At 40.4% G+C, this 27,280-nt stretch overlaps 6 protein-coding genes across 6 annotated transcripts; 3 read left to right on the forward strand and 3 right to left on the reverse strand.

Moving 5' to 3' along the window:
• The first annotated feature begins 688 nt into the window (after positions 1-688).
• On the forward strand, positions 689-7,491 carry LOC104000481 (protein HIGH CHLOROPHYLL FLUORESCENCE PHENOTYPE 244, chloroplastic). Its single transcript, XM_009422549.3, has 8 exons — positions 689-998; positions 2,290-2,525; positions 2,934-3,032; positions 4,010-4,204; positions 4,860-4,952; positions 5,090-5,185; positions 6,739-6,879; positions 7,169-7,491. The coding sequence occupies exons 1-8, from the start codon at positions 833-835 to the stop codon at positions 7,343-7,345; spliced, it is 1,203 nt and encodes a 400-aa protein (XP_009420824.2). The 5' UTR covers positions 689-832; the 3' UTR covers positions 7,346-7,491.
• A 156-nt stretch (positions 7,492-7,647) lies between these two features.
• Positions 7,648-8,598, reverse strand: LOC104000576 (uncharacterized). The gene has a single exon (XM_009422656.3). It carries the CDS (start codon positions 8,596-8,598, stop codon positions 7,648-7,650), a length of 951 nt encoding a protein of 316 aa, XP_009420931.2.
• Positions 8,599-10,394: 1,796 nt separating this feature from the next.
• Positions 10,395-15,222, reverse strand: LOC104000480 (uncharacterized). The gene is made up of 2 exons (XM_009422548.3): positions 14,732-15,222; positions 10,395-10,689 (listed from the first exon to the last, which is right to left on the reverse strand). The coding sequence occupies exons 1-2, from the start codon at positions 14,842-14,844 to the stop codon at positions 10,485-10,487; spliced, it is 318 nt and encodes a 105-aa protein (XP_009420823.2). The 5' UTR covers positions 14,845-15,222; the 3' UTR covers positions 10,395-10,484.
• Positions 15,223-15,497: 275 nt separating this feature from the next.
• LOC135595379 (rop guanine nucleotide exchange factor 1-like) lies at positions 15,498-19,152 on the forward strand. Its single transcript, XM_065086218.1, has 5 exons — positions 15,498-16,021; positions 16,125-16,241; positions 16,332-16,873; positions 17,946-18,296; positions 18,517-19,152. The coding sequence occupies exons 1-5, from the start codon at positions 15,784-15,786 to the stop codon at positions 18,895-18,897; spliced, it is 1,629 nt and encodes a 542-aa protein (XP_064942290.1). The 5' UTR covers positions 15,498-15,783; the 3' UTR covers positions 18,898-19,152.
• A 147-nt stretch (positions 19,153-19,299) lies between these two features.
• On the reverse strand, positions 19,300-22,371 carry LOC104000575 (mechanosensitive ion channel protein 8-like). The gene is made up of 5 exons (XM_009422655.3): positions 20,666-22,371; positions 20,467-20,590; positions 20,089-20,382; positions 19,804-20,006; positions 19,300-19,676 (listed from the first exon to the last, which is right to left on the reverse strand). Exons 1-5 carry the CDS (start codon positions 22,225-22,227, stop codon positions 19,391-19,393), a joined length of 2,469 nt encoding a protein of 822 aa, XP_009420930.2. The 5' UTR covers positions 22,228-22,371; the 3' UTR covers positions 19,300-19,390.
• Positions 22,372-22,959: 588 nt separating this feature from the next.
• LOC104000478 (probable hexosyltransferase MUCI70) lies at positions 22,960-27,250 on the forward strand. The gene is made up of 8 exons (XM_009422546.3): positions 22,960-23,046; positions 23,156-23,279; positions 23,358-23,534; positions 24,484-24,555; positions 24,631-24,827; positions 25,662-26,077; positions 26,183-26,367; positions 26,826-27,250. Exons 2-8 carry the CDS (start codon positions 23,198-23,200, stop codon positions 27,197-27,199), a joined length of 1,503 nt encoding a protein of 500 aa, XP_009420821.2. The 5' UTR covers positions 22,960-23,046; positions 23,156-23,197; the 3' UTR covers positions 27,200-27,250.
• Positions 27,251-27,280: the final 30 nt, after the last annotated feature.

The raw sequence follows: 27,280 nt of genomic DNA on the forward strand, positions 1-27,280 counted from the left end.
ATTTAAATTTTGTTTTCGAATCATTCGTACCACCACTGCAGCGAATTGGGGCACGACAACAACGTGGCAAGATCTGCTGGCATATCGCTCGCGACCCCACACAGGTCCATGTCCTTGATTATGATACTAATAATTATTAGTGGACAGTTATATTTCGCATAAAAATTTAATTAAGTAAGAATTATCATAATTATTATACTCATCAGGTCTATATAAGTCAATCATAGTTATTATCCATTTTGAATGTGGGACTAATGAGACTTTGGTTTTCCTATTCATGTGGGAATGAATGAATATGATCCTTATAACCAATGGTAGGCACGTCCTCTGGATAACTCTATTTCCATCCACTACATAAACTGCATACAAATTAATGTAATATTTATTGTAAGAAATTATCCTAATGACAGAGGAGTTTGAATATGTTGTCACCCTCTTATGTGCACATTAAATAATAAAATAAAAAATAATATTGTGTTGTTGGATATTTTAGATATTTTAAATTTTATAATTCATTTAAATACGTATAGTGATTCATAAGTATTTTGTATGTAATTATTTAGATATACAGATATGCTCTATTAAAAATTAGAATGGCAAAAAGATGGACAAGTATATGATGCAGTTGGCGTCCACGTGGCAGGATTGAGATCAACAGCTGCTTCCCTCTCCCACATCCCAACATCCACATCCCAGTATCCCCTCCCCGCCTCTTCAAAGTTGAGTGCGACAAAGGAGAGCGGAGAGCAGAATCGTCCTTCCCCTCGATCCATCACATTAGATTGACGAAGAGGTGGAAGAACAACGAAACAGACGCGAGGCGAGATCTCCGATGGCATCGAGGCTCGGCTCTCTCCCTCCACAGCTCGCCTCTACGTCTCTCCATCACCACCGGCACCATCTCCGCCCCCCGCAGTGCTCCGGGCAGGCTTCCCTCTCCTGGCGCCGCGCCGTAGCGCCAGCGCAGCTAGATCTCATCTCTGTTTCTACATCTCCGGGCAAGATACCGAAACCCTTCTCCTCTGTAACGTATCTATCATCGTTTGGGTTGCTAAATATCCCGAGGGAACGATGAAAATTTCCGGCTATCGTCTGTTTCCATTCACCGATTGAAGTATGTTTGCCTCGATGTAAATGCTTTTTATATAATGCTATGAAGCATAGCTTTGTAGGACGGGAGTCCCATTGAAAATCGTGGGAGATTTTGTTGGAGATCAAATTATACTTTAATTAGGTATGTATGCACTGTTGGAGTTTGAATTTTATTAGTTAGAAGTTGATCAAGATGTGAACACTACTTTTGATTTGATAAGTAGAGTTGAGGAGTGAAGTTTGAGTATGAGACAAAGTTGTGTCACAGATTCAGAGTACTACTGATTCAGGGAATGAATGCTTATATTGGTGAAATGGTGAGAGTGAAGAATTTTTAGTTTGCGTGTCTATTCTTTTCTCTTTTATTATATTTCTTCTTTGTGAATTATTTGAGCCTACCACCTCCCATGGGATCTGTTTTCTCTTTCCTTTGTGTTTTTAACCTAGTCATATGATTTTCCCATTACAGATTTAATCTCAACTGACTTGTTTCGCATTGTAAAATATGTCAAACCATCTTAGATGGCTTTATGAAAGTATATGTTGATACTGAAGTCTGAAAAGGAAGGATGAAGGTTTTCTTTATGAAAAGATTAGAGAAATATATCAAGTGGACATGACAATCACTAGAGACCGACTGGTGAAAGAACAATGAGAGAATGGAAGTAGTGTGAAAGGTGCAACAGAAACTAGGGTTTGTCCTTGGCAACCGAATTTTGTGCTCGTGGTTAAGAACACAGTAGTTAAAAGTTAAAACTTAAAACTTAAAACCAACTAATGCAGGAGCTAATGTAGGACAAGTTACATCATTGAGCTGCATCTTTGTTCGATTGGTAAAGTTGCAACTTCCAACATAATGAATGTGTATAAGAATGAAATATAAATATCAACAATATATTTCTGTTTTCCAGGCATTCTTCTTCAGTCTGCACTCAATCTAATTAATTGGTTTAGCAAACTTCTTGAATAAAGCTTGTGTCCAAGTTTATGGTACTAAACTTGGTGGATATTTTTTTTAATGCTTTATATGTAAATTTAGACTGGCAGGATAATGCTTAAGCTTACTTTGCATGTCAATATGTGAAATTTGTGGTGTAATATATATATTTTTTACTTTTACATTCATCTTTCTTAAATGCATATTTTTCTTTTTCTGATATTATTTTCATCCTTTTCTTGTTCATTTAATTAATTCAGGCAGATGTTTTGCACCACTGCTGGTTAAATGTAATGCTCAGACAGCTGTTGCAACAAGCCTGTCACAGGGAACTCCTGTTAGACCAACGAGCATACTGGTGGTTGGGGCTACTGGAACTCTGGGACGCCAGGTTGTTAGAAGGGCATTAGATGAAGGCTATGATGTTAGATGTCTTGTAAGACCTCGACCAGCTCCGGCAGACTTCCTGCGGGATTGGGGTGCTACAGTTGTCAATGTAAGACCTCGACAAGCTTTTCACAAATGACTGTTGCAAGGTTTTATAAAAGGTCACTAGTTGTTGCTGCTAACTTTCTTTTGTTAGATGTATAATGCCTTGAAAATCCTATGACTTTTGGTTGTATAACTCATGCATGATGCTTTGCTGGCATTCTGGCTTCTTCTAGATGTGAATATCCATGTTGACGGACTTCTTGCTATATGTTTGACCTAATTATGACCTATTTCACAGTCAGGCATACCTGGACAGGAGATTTTATATTCAGGACAACACTCATTTTGATGTCACATGTTAAAATTTATATTCATTCTTTTGTTTCTTTGTTAATTTCATTGGATATATCTAATTATTGATACAACTTATATTTGTCCGTGCTTACCTCTGTACTTAACCATGTTTGAACAGGGTGATCTCAGCAAACCAGAGACCATACCTGCAACTCTTGTTGGTGTCCACACAGTAATTGATTGTGCAACTGGACGCCCAGAAGAGCCTATCAGCACAGTATGTTGTTTATAGTTATCTTTTTTCTTGGAATCTATTCTATAACATTAAGAATGAACCTGATTATAAGAATATTGGCACCACAAATTGACATCATAGGTATTGGTCACCAGTTTCCTTTATTATTCTTTGTTACATATATATTTGGAAGTCATTATAATAAGTTTATATTTTCAATGTCTAACTACTATTATCATTATCTGGACTTTAATAGGTGGAAGCCATTTAAATAGAAAATAACAAAGAAATGGTTGTAACTGAATTTCTAGTACCTTGTTTAAGTTTGAGGTGTGGATTCTTATTAAGAACCTGCAAATGGCCTTACAGGCAAGAATTTCCATGTCAATTAGGTTTGAAAGAACCGTTCCACAAAGTTATCGGCATGTATCCTATGCCAACCCATGCTGTAAGTGCCATCATATGGCTAGGTCAATTGCTTTGTACCAACCAACATGGAAGTGTGCCAACCTGGAATCTTACTATGCCAAAAACTTACTGACATGCCTTGTACCACACACACGATAATCCTTTGTTCTCCATTTAGATAGTCGAGGGAAAATATTTGCCTTACAAGGGAAACATTTCCATATTTTTGGCATCCATTTGTTGTAACCCTGTTTGTACTTAAATAGTATTGCTCTTTCGCTATTTCCTTTAAGTCACTGTATAATATCTGATAGGCACTTCAATTGCATAGCTTATGCTGTTTTGCATAATCCAATAACCCGTTCACATATTTCTAAATTTGTACACTTGGTTTGTTGTTATACCTAGGTTTAATGTCTTTTTTTACTTATGTAGAGCAATAAGTTTAATGTACATTAATGTACATTGGTGTGTATTCAGAGTAACGTATATAACCTGACCTGTTGGACATAGATGATAACCAGGAAATTTGCACTTTCTTCTTATATTTGTTAGACAATTGACATTATGATTATATGATTGGGCCCATCTAATTATTTCATTCTCATTAGGTAGATTGGGAAGGAAAAGTTGCTCTAATCCAGTGTGCAAAAGCCATGGGCATTCAGAAGTATGTATTCTATTCTATCCACAATTGTGATAAGCATCCTGAGGTACCTTTGATGGAAATCAAGCATTGTACTGAGAAATTTCTTCAGGATTCTGGTTTAAACTACCTTATAATTCGATTATGTGGCTTCATGCAGGTATTTTCTTAACAAATACATTTTTTATTATGAGTGTGTTCTCCACTAAGAACTCCAGTAACATTTTTCTTGGATAAGTCAAATTTAGTTTGGTAGATGAGGATCTTAAAATTGGACTTCTTTGTTCTTAGGTTATATTAAATATATAAAAAAATCAATTTTCATCAAAGTTCCTGTCATTAAGATTTAAACTATGCTGATATCTTGAAGATTTTTGTGTACCTTCACAAAAATAGACATAGTATATATATCTTTTGTAGTGCTACACATCTGTTATAGTATCAACATTCGGAAGATAAATCTTTCACTTGATTGTACCTACCTTTTTAAAATATCATCTTTTACAATATAGTTTCATGTGTTTGTTACTGTTGTCCTTATTGTTCCATATGAATAGCAAATGAGGAGCTACTAGTACATTATTGTATAACCGGAAATCAACATATGGACAAAATGATACTCTTACCATGAAATCTAAATCTCACCAGTGAGAATAGCAAACTATGGAAATTTCAGGATACTTAAATGTGTTAACTCCACTTTGAAGGTCAATGAACCTGTTGTTATTGCACAGCCATGCCTATTTTGTCTTTCTTTGCTTTGTTTTGTTTGAAGTTGCTATATATTTTAACTGACCTATTCCTCAATGTGATAGGGCCTTATCGGGCAGTATGCTGTTCCAATACTAGAAGAGAAGTCAGTCTGGGGAACTGATGCTCCAACTCGAATAGCTTACATGGACACCCAAGTAAGATATAAGTTCTTTGTTGATACATTTAGTCTATCTTCTTTGGCAAAATTAAGTTATTACTGGTGTGCCAAGATCTTTAATAGTTTTCAACTTCTGTTTGCAGTGTATTGATAACAGTTTTGCTCTCATTACAGGATATATCTCGGCTGACATTTATAGCTATGCGTAATGAGAAGATAAATAAGGAACTTCTAACTTTTGCAGGACCTCGTGCATGGACAACTCAAGAGGTTGGTTTCGAATTTTCATGAGATTTGCTTAGTTAATTGTTGGATTCAAGGATTGTTGTTTTTCTATATGGGAGAATGCAGGGACCTTTCTGGAATAACATTTTTGCACCTTGTAGCTGACATGCTTATTTGCTGGCAACCACAGGCCAAAATTTCGCTTGTATGTTGACATATCAACATATTGTTGTGCCTGCAAGCGCAAGCCAAAATTTGGCCATGTCACATGTCTGCACCTTAGTCATGGATAGATATGAAGGGTGCCAATAGCTTCTTTTGGCATGGTACACTTAAACCCTTACCATATGTTGACACCTTTGGGACAGGGGTATGGCACGTGGTAATAGACATAATAAACCTTGGTTAGAGAACAACAACAACAACAACAAAGCTATAAATATTTGATCAGACTAATTTATTATAATGAGATTTTATGTTCTTATCTTATATGAAGAATGTCTTTATGGGGGTGGGACCAAAATCAAAAGCATAAAAGTCAGTTATATACGTCAGGCCTGCAGAGGATTGACTCTCCACTGGGGTATTGGTTGGTCGTGCAGAAAACAAGTGCATGCCTCCGAGGGTATACAATGGTGTCCTCTAAATGTGTTGGAGTATTGCAAAGGGCATTGCAAAAGGCAAAAAGGGTAACAGAGAAATGGACACTGTAAAACTTTCAAGGTAGAATGTTGTTTAGATCATTGAATGAAGACTAGTTTGTGGTCTTTAAAGTTTGAGGTGATTTCATACCCTTTCAAATACATGAAATTGCATAAGTTGCAAGCATAATGAATACTTCTCTGAAGTTAATAAGTTATATATATATATATATATATATATATATTCAATTCTTTCACATTTGCCACGTACAATTTCAAATTGGAAGGACGTTTATGAAATTTATTAACTTTTGAGGTTAATATATAATATTCTGAAGGGTATTCATGAAAGTTTGTTAACTATAGAAGTGTGTCTATGCTTTATAGGGGTTTCTATGATATTATGAGTGTGAGGAAGGACACATGGAATTCTGCCTTGAAAGTTGTATATTATGAAATTGTGAATCCAGAGAAATTCCATCAGGGCTTTTGATGAGGAACTTTTGTTCAGCATTAAATATTTTCATTTTTATATATTTAATGTACTTGATAATGTTACTTTTGGATGTGACAAAAGCAAACACATGAACATAAATCTTGTGACTCATCAAGTTGCAGTGCAACTTCTCTATCGGTTCATGTCGAAGATTAAGTCAGCTGTCAAGCCACTTCAGAGTTCTGATCAGAAAACATTACTTTTGGTAAATTGACATCTGAGTACTAGTACAGAACTCTTGGCCTAGGATATCATTAGGTTTTCCTTTCATGGTAATCTTGCCTCTCAAGTATCAATAACACTTTTCTCGTCTGCATGTTTATTCAGAAGTTGAAGCATCAAAGCTCAAGCTCAATCTTGTTTTCTTTTGTAGCTGAAATTATGAACCGAGTTTAATAAGATAATGTTCAGAGGGAGCAATCTATGGTTTTCCTCAGTTTTAGAATATTCTATTGTTCTAGGTGATTACCTTGTGCGAGAGACTCGCAGGGCAAGATGCAAATGTTACCACTGTCCCTGTCTCGATCCTCAAGTTCACTCGGCAGCTGACTCGACTTTTCCAATGGACCAATGATGTAGCTGACAGATTGGCATTCTCAGAGGTAATTCTCTATATTTAACATAGATTTTATTAAATGCAAAACTATTTTTTATCATATGAAGAATCTTTTTATCAAGACGCAACAATCGAGTATCGACCCATGGTTCTATTTACAAGTAGTTTGATGTACAATCGTGAATTTAAGATATCATAGATGTTTGTAATGGATCATAACTAATTTCTACTAACCGTATGCATTCCAAATTGACAATTCTTTTCACTTGACTTATTATGTTTCCGTATTGCGCTTGGGCAATGTTTTTTAAATGTCTTTCTTGATGGGATTATAGGTCCTCTCCAGCGACATAGTTTTCTCGGTTCCGATGACGGAGACGTATAACCTCCTTGGTGTGGATCAGAAAGACATTGTGACGCTAGAGAGGTACTTGCAAGACTACTTCACGAATATCTTGAAGAAACTGAAGGATCTTAAAGCACAATCAAAGCAAACAGACATATTTCTGTGAGTACATGTTCTATCATTTTGAGGAAGAGATCACTGTATTCTTCAACCCACATTAGATTCATTACCTTGAAGAATGTAAAGCTAATCTTGAGGCTTGTGAGCTCGTAATTATAAATACAGTTTGTCAGATGAAAACTTAGCCTTAAATTTCTATTGTTTTGATGGACTCGAGACTGGTAATGAACCGTTCCCGGTCTGGTCCTATACAAGGCTAGACCCGGCTCGATTGTATATGAGGCCTTGGACCGGGACGGGTCGGTTCAGTTGCAGACTCGGTCACTGGTCGTGCAACCATGACATGTTCTAGAAAGAAGGCGTGAGCATGTTAAGAAGCGTGACTCGCGTGTTCACCAGACTCCTAAACACCGTCCCGCTTCCGTCCTCCAATCCCTCGATGCGCTCCATCAGCTCTTCGAGCTTCTCCATTGCCACCATCTCCGCCTCCTCCAAGCCCTTCTTCGACGGCCTCTTCATCGCCCAGACCATCCAAGAACCCCAGCCAGACACTGACAGGAAAACTTCCGTCGACGTGGCCGCTGTTGCCGCTACCGCTTCTGCAATGATCCCGGCGATCTCCGAGTCCGGCCCGATTCCCGGTGCCAAGGTAGGGGATCTGGCGAGATCCTTGATGGATGAAGCGAGCCCGGCGATCTCTTTCTCCACCCGGCGGTGGGATCGGGCAGCGGATGCGAGCCGCACGGGGTCGCCGCGGCGAATGGCGGTGCGACCCTCAGAGAGGTGCTGCTTGAGGGCGATGGCGTCGGAGATGAAGGAGCCGTGGGCGTCGGCGAGGCGGAGGAAGTCGTCGAAGAGGCGGTCGGCCCAGGCGGGCCGGCGGCGAAGAGTGTCCCGGGTCCGGGGAAGGTGGAGGAGATCGTCAAGGGCAGCGAGGAGGCGGTTGATCCGGGCAAACCCATCGCGGTGTGGGGAGGAGCGGAGGGAGCGGATCTCGTCCAGGAGGGGGGAGAGGACGGGGCAAGGCAGGCTGGTGGAGCGCATGTGGTGGGGCGCGTCGCGGCGGCGGCAAGGGTTGGCGCCAGGGCTGAGGCTCGACAGGGAGAAGGAGAAGCGGAATCCGAAGACCATGAGGTATGCTTTTCTCCCCCGCCTTCTCTTTGATTCGGCTTCTCGTTCCTTTAGTGATCTTATCAGTAGTAAAATGGCGAGTGATGGGACTCGGATGGCGAAGCGGGAGTAATGGAAGGAGCGTTTTAAAAGGGTGCCTAGAGAGAGAGACAGAAGCGGTGGTGGCATCGCGGGCCAATAAGGTTCCCTTTATAATAATAATAATATTATTATTATATGCTAAAACAATTATATGAAATTTAAAATATTAAACCTTATAAAAAAAAATAGTGTATAGAGTGATCGGTAAAAAGAGAGAGGAGATAGGACTATAGATAGGGAGTGCATCGCAGGCAAGAGGACTAGTGCTTGAGCATTATAACATTACTTTCTTTGCTCGTACAAGCATAGATGTTTTCGTGATGATAAATATATGGGTATTGGTCTATTCTAAGAAGTTGGATGTAGAAAATAACCAATTGACTTTTAAGAAAGCAAAAATATTAACCCAGTAAAACAGTGGCAGCAGTATATTATTAACCTTATATTGAGCCCCCGTAATTAATCAATTATTCTCGAGTGTTATTATTTAATAATTTTCCCTGATTTTTAATCTACGCCGACGTACTTTTTATTTTCTTTCCGTTGAGTGACGCGACGGTTCATCGAACCGCACGAGGACCCACGGACAGAGGGGCGACGGATGATGGAATGGAGACATTCATCGAACCGCCCGAGAACCCACGTGTATGAGGTGACGAACGAAAACAGAAACGGCCACATCAAGTCTGTTACCACTAAGCTGTGAACACGTATCATCTTTTTTCTCTCGACCGCAAGCATTTATGGCACATCAATCAGATCGATCCTCCCTTTGTGTCTATGTTCTATGCATTAAACCAACCAACCTGACATCACATGTAGGTTCTTCGACCTTTGTCTCTCGGGATGGGTATCGGGTGGCTACATATTTGATTATGTTTCTTTTGGTCTTTGACTTGGTATGAGTTAAAGAGCCAGAGAAATTTAGGGTGCAAACTGCAGTGTCTGCTGTCTGTTCTTTTAGTAAACTATGAAGTCAAAATAATTTTACACAAGTATATGACTTGTGTAAAATTATTTTGAACAACCTTTTTTCAAGGAACCATTGCAAGAATTAGAGACAACAATGAAATTAAGGGGCAATTTCAACATTGGAAAGACTAAATGCTTTATGTTGGTGCCAAGATAAGATGGCAAGTTGAAATCCTTCCTATACAACTGAAAGTCATTAAGAATGTGGTTAATAGAAGCTATCTATCACTCCTTTATTCAATCTTATTTCTTGTAATATTTTATGGGGTTTGACTGATTCTTATTTGGTTCCTCCATCCTGTAGAAAGCAACTAAAATCCACTAAACAAATCTGCTTATAACTAGTGTTTGTGGTACTGTGTTCAACAGCATGATCAAAGAGTGTGATGTAATGATATATAGTCATCATTCTACCTTTCCAAAATTATCAGACTGAGGCTGCCATTGCCAAAACAAGATGTGCAGATCAACCCCTCTACTTGCTTGCCACAGAGTGGAGAATGATCAGGAAGAACAGAGTTTGAATAGCAATTTCATTCATCAATTAGAAGCAAATAAAACTGAACATTTTTGAAGTGAGAAAGAAAGAAAACATTAAATCAGAAGAGAATCCTCATTCTATGTTCAAGAATGTCTACTACAAACACCCAAAAGATTTCTCAAATTGGGTATATCTAAACTACATAAACTCTTTGAATATTACTACCAAGATTTTGATACATTTTGACAATCATATTCCATATATTATGCCAAGCTGATATAGGCATTTGGCTAAAAGAAACTTATAATCAAACTCGACTGAATTTTCAGTGTTTCTAAATATACCATACACCAGATGTGTGTCAACTCTTTGCATGAGATATTGTTGTCTGAACTACCGAAAAGAAATAAATGCTCTTTGAACACAGATATAAGGAAGCAATGAAAGCTCTTTGGCTGCAATATTCGAAAATCCTTTGCACAAGAATGAGTTTGTCAATGCAAGACCGAACCCTGTGGTGTTACATTGACAAGGGGAGGAGCATTTTACGTTTGCTCTTCCTGTTTTGTCTTATTTGCTTTGTTACTTTCATGCACACAAGAACAACTGCAGTAACACACATCAAAAGAAAAGCAAGCTTCATATACCTGAAGTACAAAGCAACACCTGCGAAGACAAGGAGAGCAAACATCAACATCTCCCATATCACAAATACTGCATCGACCCTGCATCCATACGACGGAAACTGAGTGGATCAGATTGGAAATGCTCTAAGAATGTAAGTGTATACTGAGTTAAAACTTGATTTATGAATTTCTATAGCATTTCAATACTCCAATAATTGACGCTACAAAGATCAGAGAGAGAATGATTAGCTGGTTTTGGTAAACGACACGACAACCTTGTTTGAAATTAGAACAGTCACAGGCTCATAGCCTCATCAATACTCCTTATTAACATCATTATGTTTGAGAATAAACATTGGTAAAAAGAAACATCACCTATAAATTGGAAAACATAATTCTAATTTTAATTGGCATTATCTGTTTAGAGCTACCTGATTAAAGATGGTTTATTTGATAGAATTAGTCAAAATGGATAAGAAGATATTACCACTGAGAAAAATGGCTGAAGTAGCTGAAGAAATACATGCCACATGGAAGACAACTTGGTGATTAGGCTAGGGAATCTCCACTGTTGTTAGAATATACTAAGGGTGGATTTGAGTGTTATCCCTTGTATTATAAATGTTGGAGGGCTGGGCATAAAAAAAAACAAAGAAGTCTTAAGTATCTGATAAGAAGAGAATAAGTCAGTACCAACTAATGAAATTCCTCCCTTGAATCCCTTCTTTCACTGACAGCGAACTATCAAAGAAGAAATGTTCTCGTGTATGTTGCACCAAAAGTGGACTAACACTCATAAGTGGAGTTACAAAAATATAGAAAAGTGGACTTTGATGGAGATAGCTCCAAAGTCATTTACCAAAAAGCAGAGGGAAACATAATTAATTTGTTCAACTTTGGTGAACTTCACCTTCTGATTTTCAAATAATTAAACTATCACAACCCAACCAAATGGAAAACCAACTGATAACCAGATGAGCCTAGAGCCACATAACCTAAAATATTTAAACTCAAGTTAATGATGATTAGTATATCTAACTTTGTAAACCAACACATCAATTCTGCCACTTTTGGTGTGGTTTGGTACTGATTGACAGTTGAAGTGATACAATTCCAATATGTATTGACGAACTAACATTTGGTATGAATCAACACAGTTGAGACCAGAAGAAAGGGGAAGAGAAGATGGGAGGAGGATGAGGAAGCAAAGGAGGTGTATCAAAAAAGGTGTAAGTGATGACCCTTGTGAGGAGGAAAAGAAGGGAGCTATACCAAGCAGCAAGTTCGGTTTCTACACTAGGTGTGAGAAAAAGGAAATTCTATCCAAATTACTTTGGATCGGTAATCAATTTGAACTTGAGGTTCAATCAAATATATTATCATTTTAGTCAACTTTCTTTTCTATAAAATAATTTTAGTATTTTGGAGGTGGCTTTTGTAGATATCATAAGTTGTTGTCACATAGCTCATCTTCTACATTTCTATTTTAGTCTCATAAATTGCTCAAGGAGAAAATAAATGGAGCCAATGAAAAATAAAGAAAAAAAATCAAAATTTGTGTTTAATTGAAGATTACACAGAATGATTAACCCTAAAAGAAAAAAAGTTTGGACTGAGGCCTTTTTGCCTACAAATGTGTGTGGAATGAGGCCTTGCTGTTCTATATTTTCTCCTCATCCATAATCCACCGAAACCATACAATACTAATAACCTGATGCTATTATAGTTGTCAACAGGTGGAAACATAAGGTTCAACCTCATATTTAACTAAAGTTATTTGAGAAGGGTAGCATCAGTGTCTTTCTCTCTTCTTAAGACAATTATGCATTGTATTTTCATTGTTGAAATATTTTTTTCCGCAAATTGAATGTGTTTTACCCCATCCTCCCCTCTATTTGTCTTTTTCTTCACCCACTTTATCTTTGATTTCTTAAGCCTTAGCACCCTTGAAGTTGTTTACGTTAAATCCTTTCCTACTTGATCCCCTTTACAAAGTGTAATACTAAGTCTGCTTTGGTAAACCTGATGAGAAGATTGACCCATTAGTTTGATAAGCTTATAACCACATGGTCCAACACACTCAAAACCAACACATCCACCCTATAAACCATCCTTAACTTCCAACACATCAAGCCCTATAAAGCAACACATCCACCCTTAACTTCCAACATGGGATCTCAAAGGTTGGACTTTCTCATGTATCCTAGAATCAACCCATAATAGACAATATGTGAGGCCCAACTTAGAGGTAGTTTCATGTTATGATATGCCTCTAGCTTATCAACAAGTAGTCCTTTACTATTTGGTGCATCTCACTGTATAGAACTAAGTTAATTTCAATACAAATTATAATCACGACTCAGTCTGGAACATCAACCAAAATACTAGAACTCAAACTGATGATAGTAGCTTATCTAGCCCTATAAATCAACACATCTGTCCTCCCACATTCAATATATGAGAAACTAGGACAACCTGATGAAGAAAAAAACAAGATATGTTAATATGAGTTATTTAAAACATCTTCATTTGTATTGCAAGTTTTCAACAACTATAGCATTTTGAGAATCGTAGAATTATACTTCTAAAACATTACAATATCATCATGTCTGTTGGAATTCAAAGGATATTTAAGTTGGTATTATACTAATCAGGAGAGTGTTAGTTAAAGAAGGATGAGTACCAAGGTGACTACCAGGAAAATGAGAATTTGAATCAAAAGCCTATGAAATGAAGAATTTGTTGTAAGCTGGTGTAAAAGGTTACCTTTAGCCTAGTATTTGGACTCTATTGCTCAAGAGGATGTTTTGTGTTTTAAATGTTGAAGGGTCTTTTGTGTTTTAAAGGCCTAGTACATTGACTGCATCATACTAATTGTGCCACATAGATGCCATATATATGTTTGAGGGGTAGTATTAGATTTGCATCGGTATGTAACCTAGAGTCATCACTATATATAATTGATCACATAGGCATAGCATACTGCTCATGTCATTTGCTGTGCTGCATGAACAAGAAGCAGCATCCACTGTATCATAGAATGAAAAACATAGGTCTACCCCTCACTTCTCTCTCCACAGAAATAGGAAAGTTACAAGCAGTATTAAAGATGAGAAGGGTAAGAAAAGACACTGAAAAAATGAAAAGAGTTTACTTGTGCAATCCGTCATGAAAAAGACATCACTAGTGGTTCGCCATTCTCGTTTGCCCCAATTTCTAACAAATAAACAATTTCAAAAAATACCTTCCACAAAATCTAAGTTTAAGACTTCATGGATTCTTAAACTTAGATTTTTTCAATATAAAACTCTATGATAGTCAAAAACAAAATAAGTTTCTTAAATGGGCAGGATAATTTTTCAATGGCCATGATGGAATCCAAACTTCACTGAATCAAATAGTTCTAGGACTTCAAGCTTTAAAAAAGAAACTAAAAAAATTGTCTAATAGCAAAACAAATACGACTAATCTTCCACTAACAATTGCTAATTTTGGCTCCTCTATCAACCACACAATCCTGATTCAATTCTCCTATAATTTTTGGTTTGCTAAAAAGCCTGACTTCAAGGGGCTTGTCAAGAAAGAAAATCAAATTATGTTTAAATGAAAGATAGGACTAATTTGATGAATGTTAGTGTTGTTGAACTTTCACCTTCACACTCGGATCTCCTCAACTATGTAAGACCCTCACCAAAGGGAACTTGTCATGCTTTGCTTCTTAAGCCTCCTCAAGCAATTCATGTTGCTATGCATCACCATAAAGGTGGGTCTGATCTGGTTTTACCTATCATCACAAACTAAACATCATAATTAAGTCCTTAATGGGTCTAAAAAGAAGTTTCCGTTCATGACTTATTCTCAGGTAGAATGTTATGGTACAAGTGCAACCTAGCATTGTGCCAATTACGGATTCTAAAAGTCTTATTGGCCGAGCGGTACCTGTGTTGGTCCTAAGAAACTTACAATTTGCCGAGGATAATCTTCTAGGCTATCATGTGCCGATTTCGAGGAAACCCAACATCTCGATTCAAAATACCGCATCAAAGTCATACTTCGTAAACAGAAGACAATCTAGATAACCAAACACGACTAGAGCAGAAGAATTCAGGAAATAATATGGCAATAAACCGCTAAAAATTACCGTGAGGAGGCATGGGGGGAGGTGGAGGAGAAGAAGGAGGCGGTGGCCCACTCGTGCTTGGATCGCATCTGGTATTCCCTCAGCTGCTCCGCGAGGTTCGATCTCGTTATCATCTTTCTCGATCTAAACAACACCAACACCAACAATAATAACCCGATCCCCTTTTTATCTTCCTTGTGACCCTTCAATCTCCGTCTCCAAAATAGAAATCGAGAGATCTTCTAATCCCTCAACCAACCCAACACCCGCGATCCGAGGAAATCCCCAAGTAGACCGATGACTCTCGATCCGATCGGATCTGCGCTTCGCCGCTTGCTCGCCACAAGTCGGCCGGGGATCGGAGAGGAGACGGCGGTTTTTTGGGGAGGGGGTGGGTGGGGGGGGGCGGAGGCAGGACGAGGGTCACGATTGCGACGGCCAACGCGTATCTCTTCGCCATCGGTTCATTTCGTTTTGACTGATCTCGTCGCCTGCTCACAGCTCATGCCAACATCATCGGGACGGATCCATCTATGCGAACCATAAGCTCCTTGGACGAGTACGGCTTGAGATAGCGAATTCAAGTCCGACCGGCAGTGACGCGACCTGATTTGGTCCAATCTGGATTAATTTTGACCAGCCTTGACTACAATAGGAATGAGTTCGGACTCACTCCTTTCTAATTGACCATTTAGGCTTGTATTTCCGTTCCAAAATTATATATATATATATATATATATATAAGATTAGAAGAAAGAAAGCAAATAATAAAGTGAAAAGGCAGCAAGAGAACCACAAAAGGCAGACTGAGACTGTATGGTTAGTGGGCTTGCGCAAAAAGAAGACGTCGCCCCTGCAACCTTCCTTGCATTCCCCTTTCCATTTGCTTGAGAGAGAGAGAGGTTGGCTCGCGGCGTCTTCTTCTTCTTCTTCTTCTGACCTTTTCTTTATCTTTCGCCCGTCCCGCACCTCTTTCGGGAGCGAGAGGCAAGCCCCGTGAAGAATCCATCGGCGGGGACATCCCACATTGCTCCCGAATCGTCTCCGGCTTCAGTTTCCCGGTGTCGGCGAGCATGGGAAGCCTCTCGTTCGAGGAGGAGTACGCCTCCGACCAGCCGAGCGACAGCCGTGGCGGCGGCAGCTACAGCCCCAGCGCGGATGTCTCGGGGTCCGACTCCTCCAGCGAAATCTCCGGCCGGGGGTTCCCCGCCGCCTCGGCTTCGGCCTCCTCCGCCGGCGCGTCCCTGCTCCCCGCCGGGGATGTGCTCTTCTGGGAGGCGAAGTTGGAGAAGAGAGCCACTGATGTCTCCGGTTTGTTGCCAACATTTTTCACCTCATTTCCACTTCGAATCCCTTTTTCATTTTTTTGGAAATTTTCCCTCTTTTGGATTGTAAATGAGTTATCTTTTCTCAGAAGTGGAGATGATGAAGGAGAGATTCGCCAAGCTGCTTCTTGGCGAAGACATGTCGGGTGGTGGCAAAGGCGTCTGCACCGCCCTCGCGATCTCAAATGCCATCACCAATCTCTCCGGTGAGATCCAATTCCTTCTCTCTACTTCACTCTATTTAGTAAGAATTATTGTCTTAGAATGTTTCTTCTTGTTATAAATGGTTAATCCAGCTACTGTTTTCGGAGAATTATGGAGATTGGAGCCACTGGCACCCCAGAAGAAGACAATGTGGCGAAGGGAGATGGAGTGGTTGTTGAGCGTGAGTGACTACATTGTGGAGCTCGTCCCTTCCATCCAAGAATTCCCTAGCGGTGGCACCTTTGAGGTGATGGTCTCTCGTCCTCGTGCCGACCTCCACATCAACCTCCCAGCTCTCAAGAGATTGGACGCTATGCTTCTTGGCATACTGGAGGGGTTCCGTGATACCGAGTTCTGGTATGTGGATCGTGGAATTCTGGTTGCTGATGCTGATGAGAATGGAAGTGGGAGCTATCCACCTTCCTCTTCTGGGAGGCCATCTTTGAGACAGGAGGAGAAGTGGTGGTTACCGGTCCCAAGAGTTCCACCAAATGGTCTCTCTAAGGAGGAAAGGAAGAGGTTGCAGCAGTCCAGGGATTGTGCAAATCAGATACTGAAGGCAGCTATGGCAATTAATAGTGGGGTTCTTGCTGAGATTGAAATTCCTAATGTCTACTTCGAAACCTTGCCCAAGGTATGGATTCTGGGACACTTGTTACTTTATCTTTGGCCCGTTTAAAGTAGAACATGTATTTAAAAATTTGAATATTCATGCTTCTGAGATCTAATATAGTTTTATGACAATTATTAGTGGTCTAACACAACCCTTCATATTTTTCGTCTGGGCCTTCGACTGACATTATCTTTGAGCATTCTCATCAAAAATGTACTAAAAGTTTGTCAATGGATACCCTACAAAGAGCAAGCAATCTTTCTGATATCATTGTTTTATTTTGTGATGCACACTCATGGAAGAGGTGCATCCAATTCAGATCAACAAGTTCCTGACATCTTAACTTATCATAGTCCATGACTACTATTGGAAACTTGATATCAGAGGAGTGGGAGTTCAGATTCTGCACCTGTCTACGGTGACCCTTGGCCAAGAGTAACTTTTTACTTCAATAGAACTTTCATGTTTTAGCTAGACATCATTTAATTGTTCTCGGAGTTCTTGTACTTTATTTGGTAATCAATGCTCTTTCTTATGGATACTTGGATTATCTGAATGAAAGTATCTTCTGTCTTCTATTGTGAGCTAGCTTTTGTTTATCCAGGACTAGTAATCTTGGACATGATGTACTTACAGAAAAATAAGGGGGAATGAAGGTATAAACTATATAAAAAAAAATGCAACACAAAGTATCGTTATATGAAATTGGCACTTCAGCACCAACAGAAGCATGAAATTATGCTAGCAGTAAGTACTTTCTATAAAGTCAATAACATCTGGATTTATTGGTCTGAGAAAAGAACATGATTATTATCTACAAACTTTGACGAGAAAGATGCGTCAGTTGCTGCAATTAGTAATCTTTTAGCAGTTATTATGTAACTGAGCTAGTACATAAGTCATGTGAAGTTGGTGTGTTCTCCAACGAACCTACTCTTAGAGTAACTTGAAAAAAAAGCTATCAATCCAAATTTGCCACCGTCATGCATGATCATCAACCAGACTACATCCGAGTGCAGCCAGCTCCTGTTATGTTTGTTCTTGTCATATCGAAGTTCTTCATAATTCTTTCTACAATTTTGATGAGTTGCAGAGTGGGAAATCCTGTTTAGGTGACATCATCCACCGTTACATAATTGCTGATCAATTTTCACCTGAGTGCCTGCTGGACCTCCTGGACTTGTCATCTGAGCACCATATTCTAGAAATAGCAAATAGGATCGAAGCAGCATTATATGTTTGGGGGCTGAAAGGCCAAAGCAGACACTCTCCATTAAAAGCCAAGAAGAATTCATGGAGTGGGAAGGTCAAGGGTCTTGTTATCAACAAAGAAAGAAGTCTGCTTCTCGCACAACGGGCTGAGGGTCTTTTGCAGAGCTTACGAATTCGTTACCCTGGTCTCCCTCAGACTGATCTGGATATGAACAAGATCCTGTACAATAAGGTAATTCTTAAAGTTCTGTTTGTAGCTAATATATTACCCTGATTTAAATTGAATTGCTCCAAATCATCCAGCCAATTAGACTGATTCTGGATGCCTCTTAATCATATTATATAAACTGAGAATATGCCGGTGATACTGAATTTTGATAGCAGCAAAGCTTGTTTCTCTGACCTTCAATACTGGAAAAATTGAACCAAGCATGTAAAAACCTCTTTTGCAGGATATAGGACAGTCCATCCTCGAGAGCTATTCGAGGGTCATGGAGAGTTTGGCATTTAACATTGTCGCAAGGATTGATGACTTGATCTTCGTAGATGATGCTACAAAGAAGTGTGCTGCTGCTGAAGCCATTTCTGTATTTAATCGAGGAGGGCTGGGAGGACTTCCACTTCAGAAAAGGATATCGCGCAGTCCGTTCTCGATTCAAAACACACCATATGTCTCACCATTTGCTACACCTTCATTTTGTTCTTCCACCCCAGCTATCGGAAGCCCAGTAAGGCTGACATCTTCCTTAAAAAAGGACAGTCTCCAAGAGCAACAAGGGGGTAAAGTAGAGAAGCCCATCTCTTATAACACAGAGAGTATGTTCATACACTAGGAACCTTAGTGCCAAGAAAGAGACCAACTTCAAATGAGGGTCAGTTGATTGCTCTTGCAAAAGCTGGATCTGTGAGCCATCTATTACATGGAAAGCAGAGGATCAAATGTGAGCCAGTGGTTGTCTGGTTGATAGGTTTGTTTCTGTACATTACTAGTAGGATCAAAGGTGAGGTTCTTGCAGTATATTGTTTCCTTTCAACCTGTCATTACTGAAACTGAACAGTGGCTGGAAAGATGTTCATCATTTCTAATAATTGAATCAAAAACATGTGTGAGAAACTCAAATAATTGGACTTTACGGCTTGTTATTATTTGCAAAATAAATCGAAAAAATCACCAGGAAAAATCTTTTTTGAATAATATCATCACCAAAAAATGAGATTAAATTTAGATGTTCACAATTGAATATAAGGTTTGCAAAGAATTCAAGTTATTCTGCAAAGGAAAACAAAACTATAGACCTTTCTCCTATACCTAAAAACTTAGATCAGCTAACTGCAAGCTTTCCATGTAGAAGGTAGCCTTGTGGAGGTCAAAGCAGGCATAGCCCGCAAGTTTACATCCAAGGGCAGCATTCGGTACTCGATCTCGAGCTCCTTCAATACCTTGATCATCTCCTGAACCACAAGCTCCCTCCTCTTCCATCTCTCGTTGATTTCCTGAAAGTTCATGCGGTGTCGCAACCAGATCGATATCAGCAACCTGTTCATGTCATCCACATCCTTGATCACAACAGTTGGACTCGGGTGCCAGTGATCCTTTTTCCTCTCGATGAACCTGAAATGATTGCAGAAGCTCAAATGCTATTCCAAGAAGGTGTCATTTTGATTCCAGAATAGAAGCTAATGCCACACCACAAAGAGATTGTGAATGGCTTTTCCAATAAAATGTTCATCATACTTACGCCATTATTCTTTCTTTCATGAGAGCAAGCTTTTCCACTGGCGTCGAAACATGAACAGAGAAGTCGACTGCATCTCCCATGTCTGGACTTCTATAGATATTACCTATAGGTAGAGTTGCCAGCACACCGTTTGGGTAGGAAACTTTCTGGTTATCGTATCTCAGAAATATTGTTGTAAGAATGTTCATCTCCTCAACAATCATCTGAACATGAGAAAAATACACCACCATTAGGTAAATTAGAAGAGCATCCCAATTAAGTATATCAAAGTGTTCCTCTGCTCACCTGAACTCCTCCTATTTCACAGCGATCGCCGACATCAAAGGGATGCATCACAAACAAAAAGATAATGGCTTCGAAGATCATCTTCAACGTGTTTCCAAAGACAAAAGTCACCAGAAGAAGTTGCGAACTAAGGAAAACGAAGAACTTCGTTGTTGCAATGTCTAGGATGAGAAGCCATATCGCAAGCACAACGACGGCTACAACTACAGTTGCCATCTGATGGAGCTTGTTGACTGCTGTTTTGGTATCGTTCAGTGTTAGAGCCAAAGCTCTTCGTTCTTTGAAGACATTAACCTGCAGTGGAAGAACGATAAACCGATTCAGTTCTCTGATGTGAAGTTATCTGTACGCACACCAATGAGGGGTTGGGTTCAGTACCACCCAGTTCTTGAGAGACTTCTTGGTGACTCTTTCGTTTTCTTCAGCTCCTTCAAACAGACCCATAGTCCTTAGAGCTTCATCTTCCCTCAAGAAATGCATCAAATCTTCCAAGTAGATATGCCTGCAGATTTTATACTCGATAAGCTAATTATCAGAATAACTCAATGCGACAGTCGAAACGAGAAAAAAGACGTACTTTTCACCGGGCTTGGCTACATTATTGAAGATCGTCCTGGCAGCAACCTTGGCCTCTCGCTCGCTTTGTATCTGCATCGCGGAGGACTCATCCTCCATGCTGGCACGCACCAACCGCTCGTGAAGAGTCGAGAGCGTGCCATGCCGCACAATCTTCATCATCCTCTTCATAATCCAGGCTGGTACATTCTTCTGGCTCAATCTATGCAGGTGTTCGATCGTGATCCCCTCCTGCTTCTGACCAATTTCCTTCCTTCTCATTGCATTTGCAGACCTCGCACTGTTACCATTCTGCGACCCTTTCTGCAGGGTTAACGTTCTCAGGTCAGCGGGAATTGCAACGCCTGCGTTCTGAAATCTTTCGACTTCGGAGAAGAAGTGGTTGTCCTCGTCTCTTGTTCGCTGGGATCGCATCCATGGTGGACTTGACAGGGTCTCGATCACATACTGGTTAAACAGAGCTTCTTGGATGCGGTCGAAGTAAGTGCTCACATGGAAGGAGGAGGCGAGGGACTTGATGACGATGGTCTCGGCGAGGCGGAAGAAGGTGGCAACAAGCAGGCAAATTAGGATTTTGCTAACGTAGTCGACGGCTTTGCTGTTGGTGTGGCGCTGGATCTTTTGGTCGAACTGGAGGTGCCAAGCGAGGAGGACGAGGCCGAGCCAGAGACAGTTCTGCACGGGCTTGCGGACGCCGTAGACGAAGTAGAGGACGCGCTTGCGGAGGAGGAAGTTGCGCTCCATGAAGAAGACGAGGAGGCGGATGCCCCACCAGGAGACGAGGCGGCTGCAGATGAGGACGAGGAAGAGCACGACCCACATCCAGAGGCGGAGGCCCCAGACGGAACAGCGGCGGAGTGCCGGCACGGCGAGGGCCGCGGCAAGGGCGGCGAAGACGAGGAGGAGGCTGGCCCACTGGAGGGCCGTCCAGGGCTGGAACTTTGCGCGCGTGAAGTCGTCGTCCGCGGGGAGGTCCTCGACGAGGAAAGGATCCTCGTCGTCCTCGTCGGTCATCGACCCACCGAGAAGCTGCGAACGGAGCTGCCCGGAAGGCAGCGGACTGGAACGGGTCGTCGACCGGCCAGCCTCGGCCGCCAACGCACCAGACCGGGGCTGAGGCGCGGGGTCCATGAGTCGGGAGCGGGTCTTCGTCCTCAGCAAGGTGGATGTCCGGCAGAAAGAGGCGTTGGAATTCCATCGATCGACCTCGGCGCCGCTGCCATCGCCGGATCCAGACATGATGCTGCCATCATCGGTGGTGGCGGACACAACTTCGAAGGCAACGTGGGGCTCCTTGGAGGCGGAGACAGAGACAGACGACACCTTCGGATCGACGTCGACGTCAACTCCGAATCTTTCCATGCGGGAAGAAGCCGCCGGCACGTGGGCCGCCCCGGCGTCGCTCAAGAACTCGCAGCTGGGGTCCCTCCAAATCTTGTGCCCATTGGCGTCGATGTGCGCATTGGAAAGCTTGTCGACACCGACGACGACAGGGTGGCAGTCGGCAGCAGAGTGGCGGGAGGGGATGGGCGAGGCGAAAGGATTCCAAGGAGCGTCGCCCATGATGGAAGACGAAGCCGATGCAGAGATTGCAGGATGATGAGGAGTGTGCAGATATATAGAGCAGCGATGGCCTCAATCCTTTCCCTAAATGGATGATCATCATGCCGGTGATTAAGTTGGAGATCCACAAGAAAGCAGCTTAACTTGTCGATTCCAATTCGAGTTCGGAAGAAGAAGATTCCTTTCCGTTTCCGTGGTGGCCTGGTGGAGAATCGGCCAGGGGAAGAGGAGAGAGAAAGGAGACGAGGAATCGGAGTTGGAATTGGACGAGGGGACGGATTTGGAAAGAGCGAGATATGGTGGGATCTAATGGCCATCTTTGACAGGATCTACGTCGCCTTCGCCGCCGTCGCCGCCGATGATGTGGGATGCGTGAGTGCATGACTTCAAGATTCGTGCCCGCGCCCGGATGATTCGTGTTCGGTCTTGATCGACGTGGACAAGTACCCCACACTTCCCCAGTTCGGGTCCGACTCGTGATTTTGATTTTGATTTTGATGTAATAATCAATAATGATTTGATCGTGATTTTGATGTAATGATTAGTCAAAGTCAAGTGATGTTGATTTTGATGTAATAATCAATAAAAAATACGATTTTAACATATATATATATATATAATTTTAATTAATTGATATGTTTCTTTCTATTTGGGCCGAGTGAAGGGTTAAAGCCCAAACATATTTGGGCTCGATAACAACCCATGGCATCGGCCTTTTGCCTCATCGCCGCTCCTCGAGAAGATCTGCTTCCCTTTCGGTGGACTCCCCTTCGCTCGACTCGAATCGAACGCCTCCGATCCCAAAGAACAGCTGAATCGGTGATTTCTTCGAGTCACTCGGAGCGATTCGATTTCTTTCCTCTCCGTTTCTGCCTTCGTATTCATTCTTCTGATAAAGATTCGTATCCTTCTTCTCTTTGATCTTTAGTCCCACGCGAACTGATGCGATGGAAGACGGGAGGTAGGAAGCATGGAGACGGAAGCTCAGCGCTCGCTCTCCTTGCGGGCTTCCCGTCGAACGGAGAGGAGCGGTTGGGGTACTCGCCGCAAAGGTCAGGAGTTTCGAAAGTGGACATGTTTCAATTTGTTCTGCTCTCTGTTCTTAAAAGTTGCAACCTTTGTCGATGCAGGCGATGAAACCGATGTCTCTGCCAATGGGAGTGGTCTTCACGATCCGCTGAGGATGGTATGGCGGAAGGGTTTCATACGGTTGGTCTTGGTGTCGGCCATTTTGTGGATGCTGCTCATTCTTTTTGCATTGCTATTTCATTTGTGGTCCTGCCATTCTTCCATTAGCTTCTTCTCAGGTAATACGGAAGTTTCATTCTTTTTTTTTGCGTTTGGCATTCATTGTGTAATTAAAACGATTTATACTGTGGCATTGAATATTTTCTGATGGATCTGATGACCTAATAGGAATGAATAGATTATACAAATATATCTGCTAAAATTTATGGTAGACACAGCTATCCTTCCATTTCAAGAGTCAAAGTTTATCCCCATTGTACATTCTGTTATATTATGTAATTCTTGGATCATTAGTTGTCTGTTAACCTTTTCTTGGAAAGAGGAAGCAGTACCTTTGTAGAAGAACACGATGTACTTATTTGCATCCTCTTGTTCATCACAATTATTTTTGTCTATCGGATTCAAATGCAAATTAGCCTAACAATAAACAAGGAGATTTGGTCTCACTATGATAAGAACATGTTTTGGTGGCATATCTGAAGCCTGAGATGTGGACTTTCTGGCTGTTACAAGAATGGTTGCTATTAAAACATCAATAGAAAAATATACCTTGTGGTACCATCAGAAATTATTGGCAGTCTTAGTCAGAACAAAAATGATATGACCTTGTATTGTAAAAACAAGAATATACACTTCTTGTCTGTTAATGATTTATGAGCCCAGGTTGAGCATATGATGTGTTAGGTACATGCATATGCATGTTTTTTCTTGTAATACATGTACATGTTTATGTGCATGAAGACTGGTGCAACTATATGTCTGTGTATGCATTTGCTTGTCACTGCAGCAGAGGCTTTTGGTTATCCAATATATTTAATTGTCATTTTTTTTAAATTTTTAACCAATTCTACTTACATCTCCTGTCATCCAGCCTTACTGAATTGACTATTGTCAATCTTAAACAACCATTACTATGCTGACTTTTCCAGTAGTCATTTTCTTTTAAATTTCAATTTTCTAATTTATGTACATTGTTAAAATTTGCTATTCATGACACTCTTTTTCCAGCTCTTTGTAATCAAGATAGCAAAGTATTTATCATCTTAGACACGATGGGTCTCACATCAAAGCCACAGCATCGTAAGATTACTATGACTTCTTTTATGCAAGATTCATAAGTTTCCACTATCTGACTTTTGCACCTTCTGCATTTAGGTTGCGGAATTCCTGTTGTTGATGATCCAGAGACCATAGTCATTCCTAAGAGAACTCCTGATACTATTCCAAAAAGTCTAACATATGTATTGGAAGATGAGCAAGTGACTGCAGATGAAAAATCTCAGCCGCTTTTTGGGGGTCATCAGAACTGGACACAAAGAGAGAATAGTTTCAAATTGAATACAACAATGAAGGTAATAAAATTGTGATATGTAGGCTGATGAAGAACACATTAGATGTAGAAATCAGTTCCTCCTCATTACCTATACATTTAATAAACTTGAACTCATTATTAGACAAAAGGACAGACAAACATGTGGAAGCCTCTGTTATTCTTTGATAAGTGTGTTATAAGCATCATGTCAGCATCACAACATTTCATGCTTATAATAATTTCATTATGGTTATGTCCTATAAAAAAGAAATAAGCTGGTCAGGTCTAGCTGGACTCATCTTAAGATATCATTTCCATCCTCCGACTGATCCTTGTTACGAAAAATTGTTCTATCTTATTTTTATTATGTGGTGTCCTTGTCTTGTGCTATGAAGTTTTCAGCAACTTCATTTGCAATTAACTGGCCTACTCCTTGGTTTAGTAAGTTTGCTACACTCATTTCAGTCCCGGTCCAAAGGTGTGAATGTATCTGTGGAAATGAGAGAGAAGTGCTTGTGTTGACTAGTGTAGTTAACTGGATAGTCAGACATGTATTTCATAATTTCATTTTTGAAAATGTTATCATACAATATAATCTATTAGCTCAACTTCTCACACTTTCTTTAAATCAAATCTGGTGTAGCATATTCCAACTTCACCTAGCAAGCCTTCATATATGCATTGATACATGCAGACAAATATAATACAGATCTTGAACTTCTCATAGATGATTAGTCTATTATGTTATGCATATAAACATGAAAGAAGTTATCTTAATTTCATAACTTTCATTCATACTCATTGTTCTCACAAGTTTAAAGATTTCTCCAAGTCCTTAAAGGTTTTCATTTACTGCTCTTTATTTCTTTCTAAGGTCCACTGTGGATTTATAAAAAATGGTGGTGGAGAAATGGATGCTGTAGATGTTAAATATGCAAAGAAGTGTAGGTTCGTGGTTGCCTCAGGCATTTTTGATGGGTATGATACTCCCCATCAACCATCAAACATAAGTCAACGTTCTCGAGAACTCTTTTGCTTTCTGATGGTAGTTGATGAAGTGTCTTTTCATTTCATCAAGCAAAATGTTACTGTTAGAGAGGACAGTGATGGAGGAAAATGGGTTGGTATTTGGCGCCTTGTGATGCTACACCATCCACCATATGATGAACCTAGAAGAAACGGAAAGGTTCCTAAGATACTAACTCATAGGTTATTTCCTCAAGCTCAGTATAGCATTTGGGTTGATGGGAAAATGGAGCTTATTGTTGACCCGTTGCTAATTCTTGAAAGGTGGGTTGTTTCTGAGTACTTTGTAACTCGCTAAGAAAATATTTTTTCCGAAGTCCATGCAAATTTTCATGACTTGTATGGTTTTACATTCTGTAAACTTTGTAGATACCTCTGGCGGGGAAAGCACATATTTGCAATTGCTTGTCATAAACATCACAGGAGTATATATGAGGAGGCAGATGCAATCAAACGAAGAAAGAGATATGCTCGGCCACTGATTGATCTGCATATGAAAATTTACCGCTATGAGGGAATGGAGCTCTGGAGCCCCAAAAAAAGGACAATCAGCGGTAAGCATTACTTTGTTTCCTAACTTGGTGCCGAGTAATAGTATGATAAGTACCATATTTACATAGGTGCTTTAAAGAATATGCATTTAAGTGCCTCCTCACATTAACATAGGATGAAGTTCTAGTCATTTGAAACTCACTAATCCATGTTAAAGATGATGAAGTTAATACCGTCAGTGCGGCTCCATAACTACATCAAATCACTAGGCACTAAAGAATATGATCAAGTTTGTTAAGATATTTGATTGACCTAATGAGAAAATGTTAGTAGGACACAAGGAGGAACTTATGTATAGTAAGAGATGCCTCCATAACAATTTCCATTTCACATGGAAGTCCATTAACACAAGGTTTCTAATATTAGTCATGGTTGTTCAGGATAGAGCTTTTTAAGTAGTTCAAATAACCTCATGCCTTTATCCTTGATTTCCATTGATGAAAATACATAATGAACGCAGATGTACCAGAGGGCGCAGTCATAATACGTGAGCACACGGCGATGACCAACTTATTCAGCTGCCTTTGGTTCAACGAGGTCAATCTTTTCACGCCGAGGGATCAGCTTAGTTTTGGCTATGTGGTGCACAGACTAGGAGAGGAGTTCAAGTTTTTCATGTTCCCCAACTGTGAATACAATTCCTTGTTCATATTGCATAGGCACACCAGGGAACATTCTTCTGTTGTTGAGTGGGTTAAATCCCTAGATGAGTTCAAGGGGAACAAGACTGGACTCAGAGAGACCAGGGGAGGTCTAGGGCTATGGAAACCCTACCCAGGGGACCTCAGCTCTGTCCAACTCCCTTCTGTTAAAAGAACATCACCTGCAGGGTGATATTGTATCATGATCCTGATGAATAAAATGTAAGGAGGTTCTGATCTTTCATGTTTTAATTGTCTGATCTGAGATTTTATG

The sequence above is a fragment of the Musa acuminata genome, chromosome BXJ1-10 (genome assembly GCF_036884655.1).
Source record: "Musa acuminata AAA Group cultivar baxijiao chromosome BXJ1-10, Cavendish_Baxijiao_AAA, whole genome shotgun sequence".
NCBI classification, from domain to species: domain Eukaryota; kingdom Viridiplantae; phylum Streptophyta; class Magnoliopsida; order Zingiberales; family Musaceae; genus Musa; species Musa acuminata.

What these genes read in the sequence shown, in the direction of transcription:
- LOC104000481 (XM_009422549.3), top strand. Translation starts at nt 833, where the DNA reads ATGGCATCGAGGCTCGGCTCTCTCCCTCCACAGCTCGCCTCTACGTCT. An exon ending in GGGGTGCTACAGTTGTCAAT is followed by an intron (nt 2,526 to 2,933) that starts GTAAGACCTCGA and finishes ATGTTTGAACAG; the next exon opens with GGTGATCTCAGCAAACCAGA. An exon ending in GTGCATGGACAACTCAAGAG is followed by an intron (nt 5,186 to 6,738) that starts GTTGGTTTCGAA and finishes CTATTGTTCTAG; the next exon opens with GTGATTACCTTGTGCGAGAG.
- LOC104000576 (XM_009422656.3), bottom strand. Translation starts at nt 8,598, where the DNA reads ATGCCACCACCGCTTCTGTCTCTCTCTCTAGGCACCCTTTTAAAACGC.
- LOC104000480 (XM_009422548.3), bottom strand. Translation starts at nt 14,844, where the DNA reads ATGATAACGAGATCGAACCTCGCGGAGCAGCTGAGGGAATACCAGATG. An exon ending in TCCCCCCATGCCTCCTCACG is followed by an intron (nt 10,690 to 14,731) that starts GTAATTTTTAGC and finishes GTATGGATGCAG; the next exon opens with GGTCGATGCAGTATTTGTGA.
- LOC135595379 (XM_065086218.1), top strand. Translation starts at nt 15,784, where the DNA reads ATGGGAAGCCTCTCGTTCGAGGAGGAGTACGCCTCCGACCAGCCGAGC. An exon ending in GAGAGCCACTGATGTCTCCG is followed by an intron (nt 16,022 to 16,124) that starts GTTTGTTGCCAA and finishes ATCTTTTCTCAG; the next exon opens with AAGTGGAGATGATGAAGGAG. An exon ending in ACAAGATCCTGTACAATAAG is followed by an intron (nt 18,297 to 18,516) that starts GTAATTCTTAAA and finishes CCTCTTTTGCAG; the next exon opens with GATATAGGACAGTCCATCCT.
- LOC104000575 (XM_009422655.3), bottom strand. Translation starts at nt 22,227, where the DNA reads ATGGGCGACGCTCCTTGGAATCCTTTCGCCTCGCCCATCCCCTCCCGC. An exon ending in GTAGCCAAGCCCGGTGAAAA is followed by an intron (nt 20,591 to 20,665) that starts GTACGTCTTTTT and finishes TAAAATCTGCAG; the next exon opens with GCATATCTACTTGGAAGATT. An exon ending in GTGAAATAGGAGGAGTTCAG is followed by an intron (nt 20,007 to 20,088) that starts GTGAGCAGAGGA and finishes TCTCATGTTCAG; the next exon opens with ATGATTGTTGAGGAGATGAA.
- LOC104000478 (XM_009422546.3), top strand. Translation starts at nt 23,198, where the DNA reads ATGGAGACGGAAGCTCAGCGCTCGCTCTCCTTGCGGGCTTCCCGTCGA. An exon ending in TTGGGGTACTCGCCGCAAAG is followed by an intron (nt 23,280 to 23,357) that starts GTCAGGAGTTTC and finishes TTGTCGATGCAG; the next exon opens with GCGATGAAACCGATGTCTCT. An exon ending in TTCCATTAGCTTCTTCTCAG is followed by an intron (nt 23,535 to 24,483) that starts GTAATACGGAAG and finishes CTCTTTTTCCAG; the next exon opens with CTCTTTGTAATCAAGATAGC.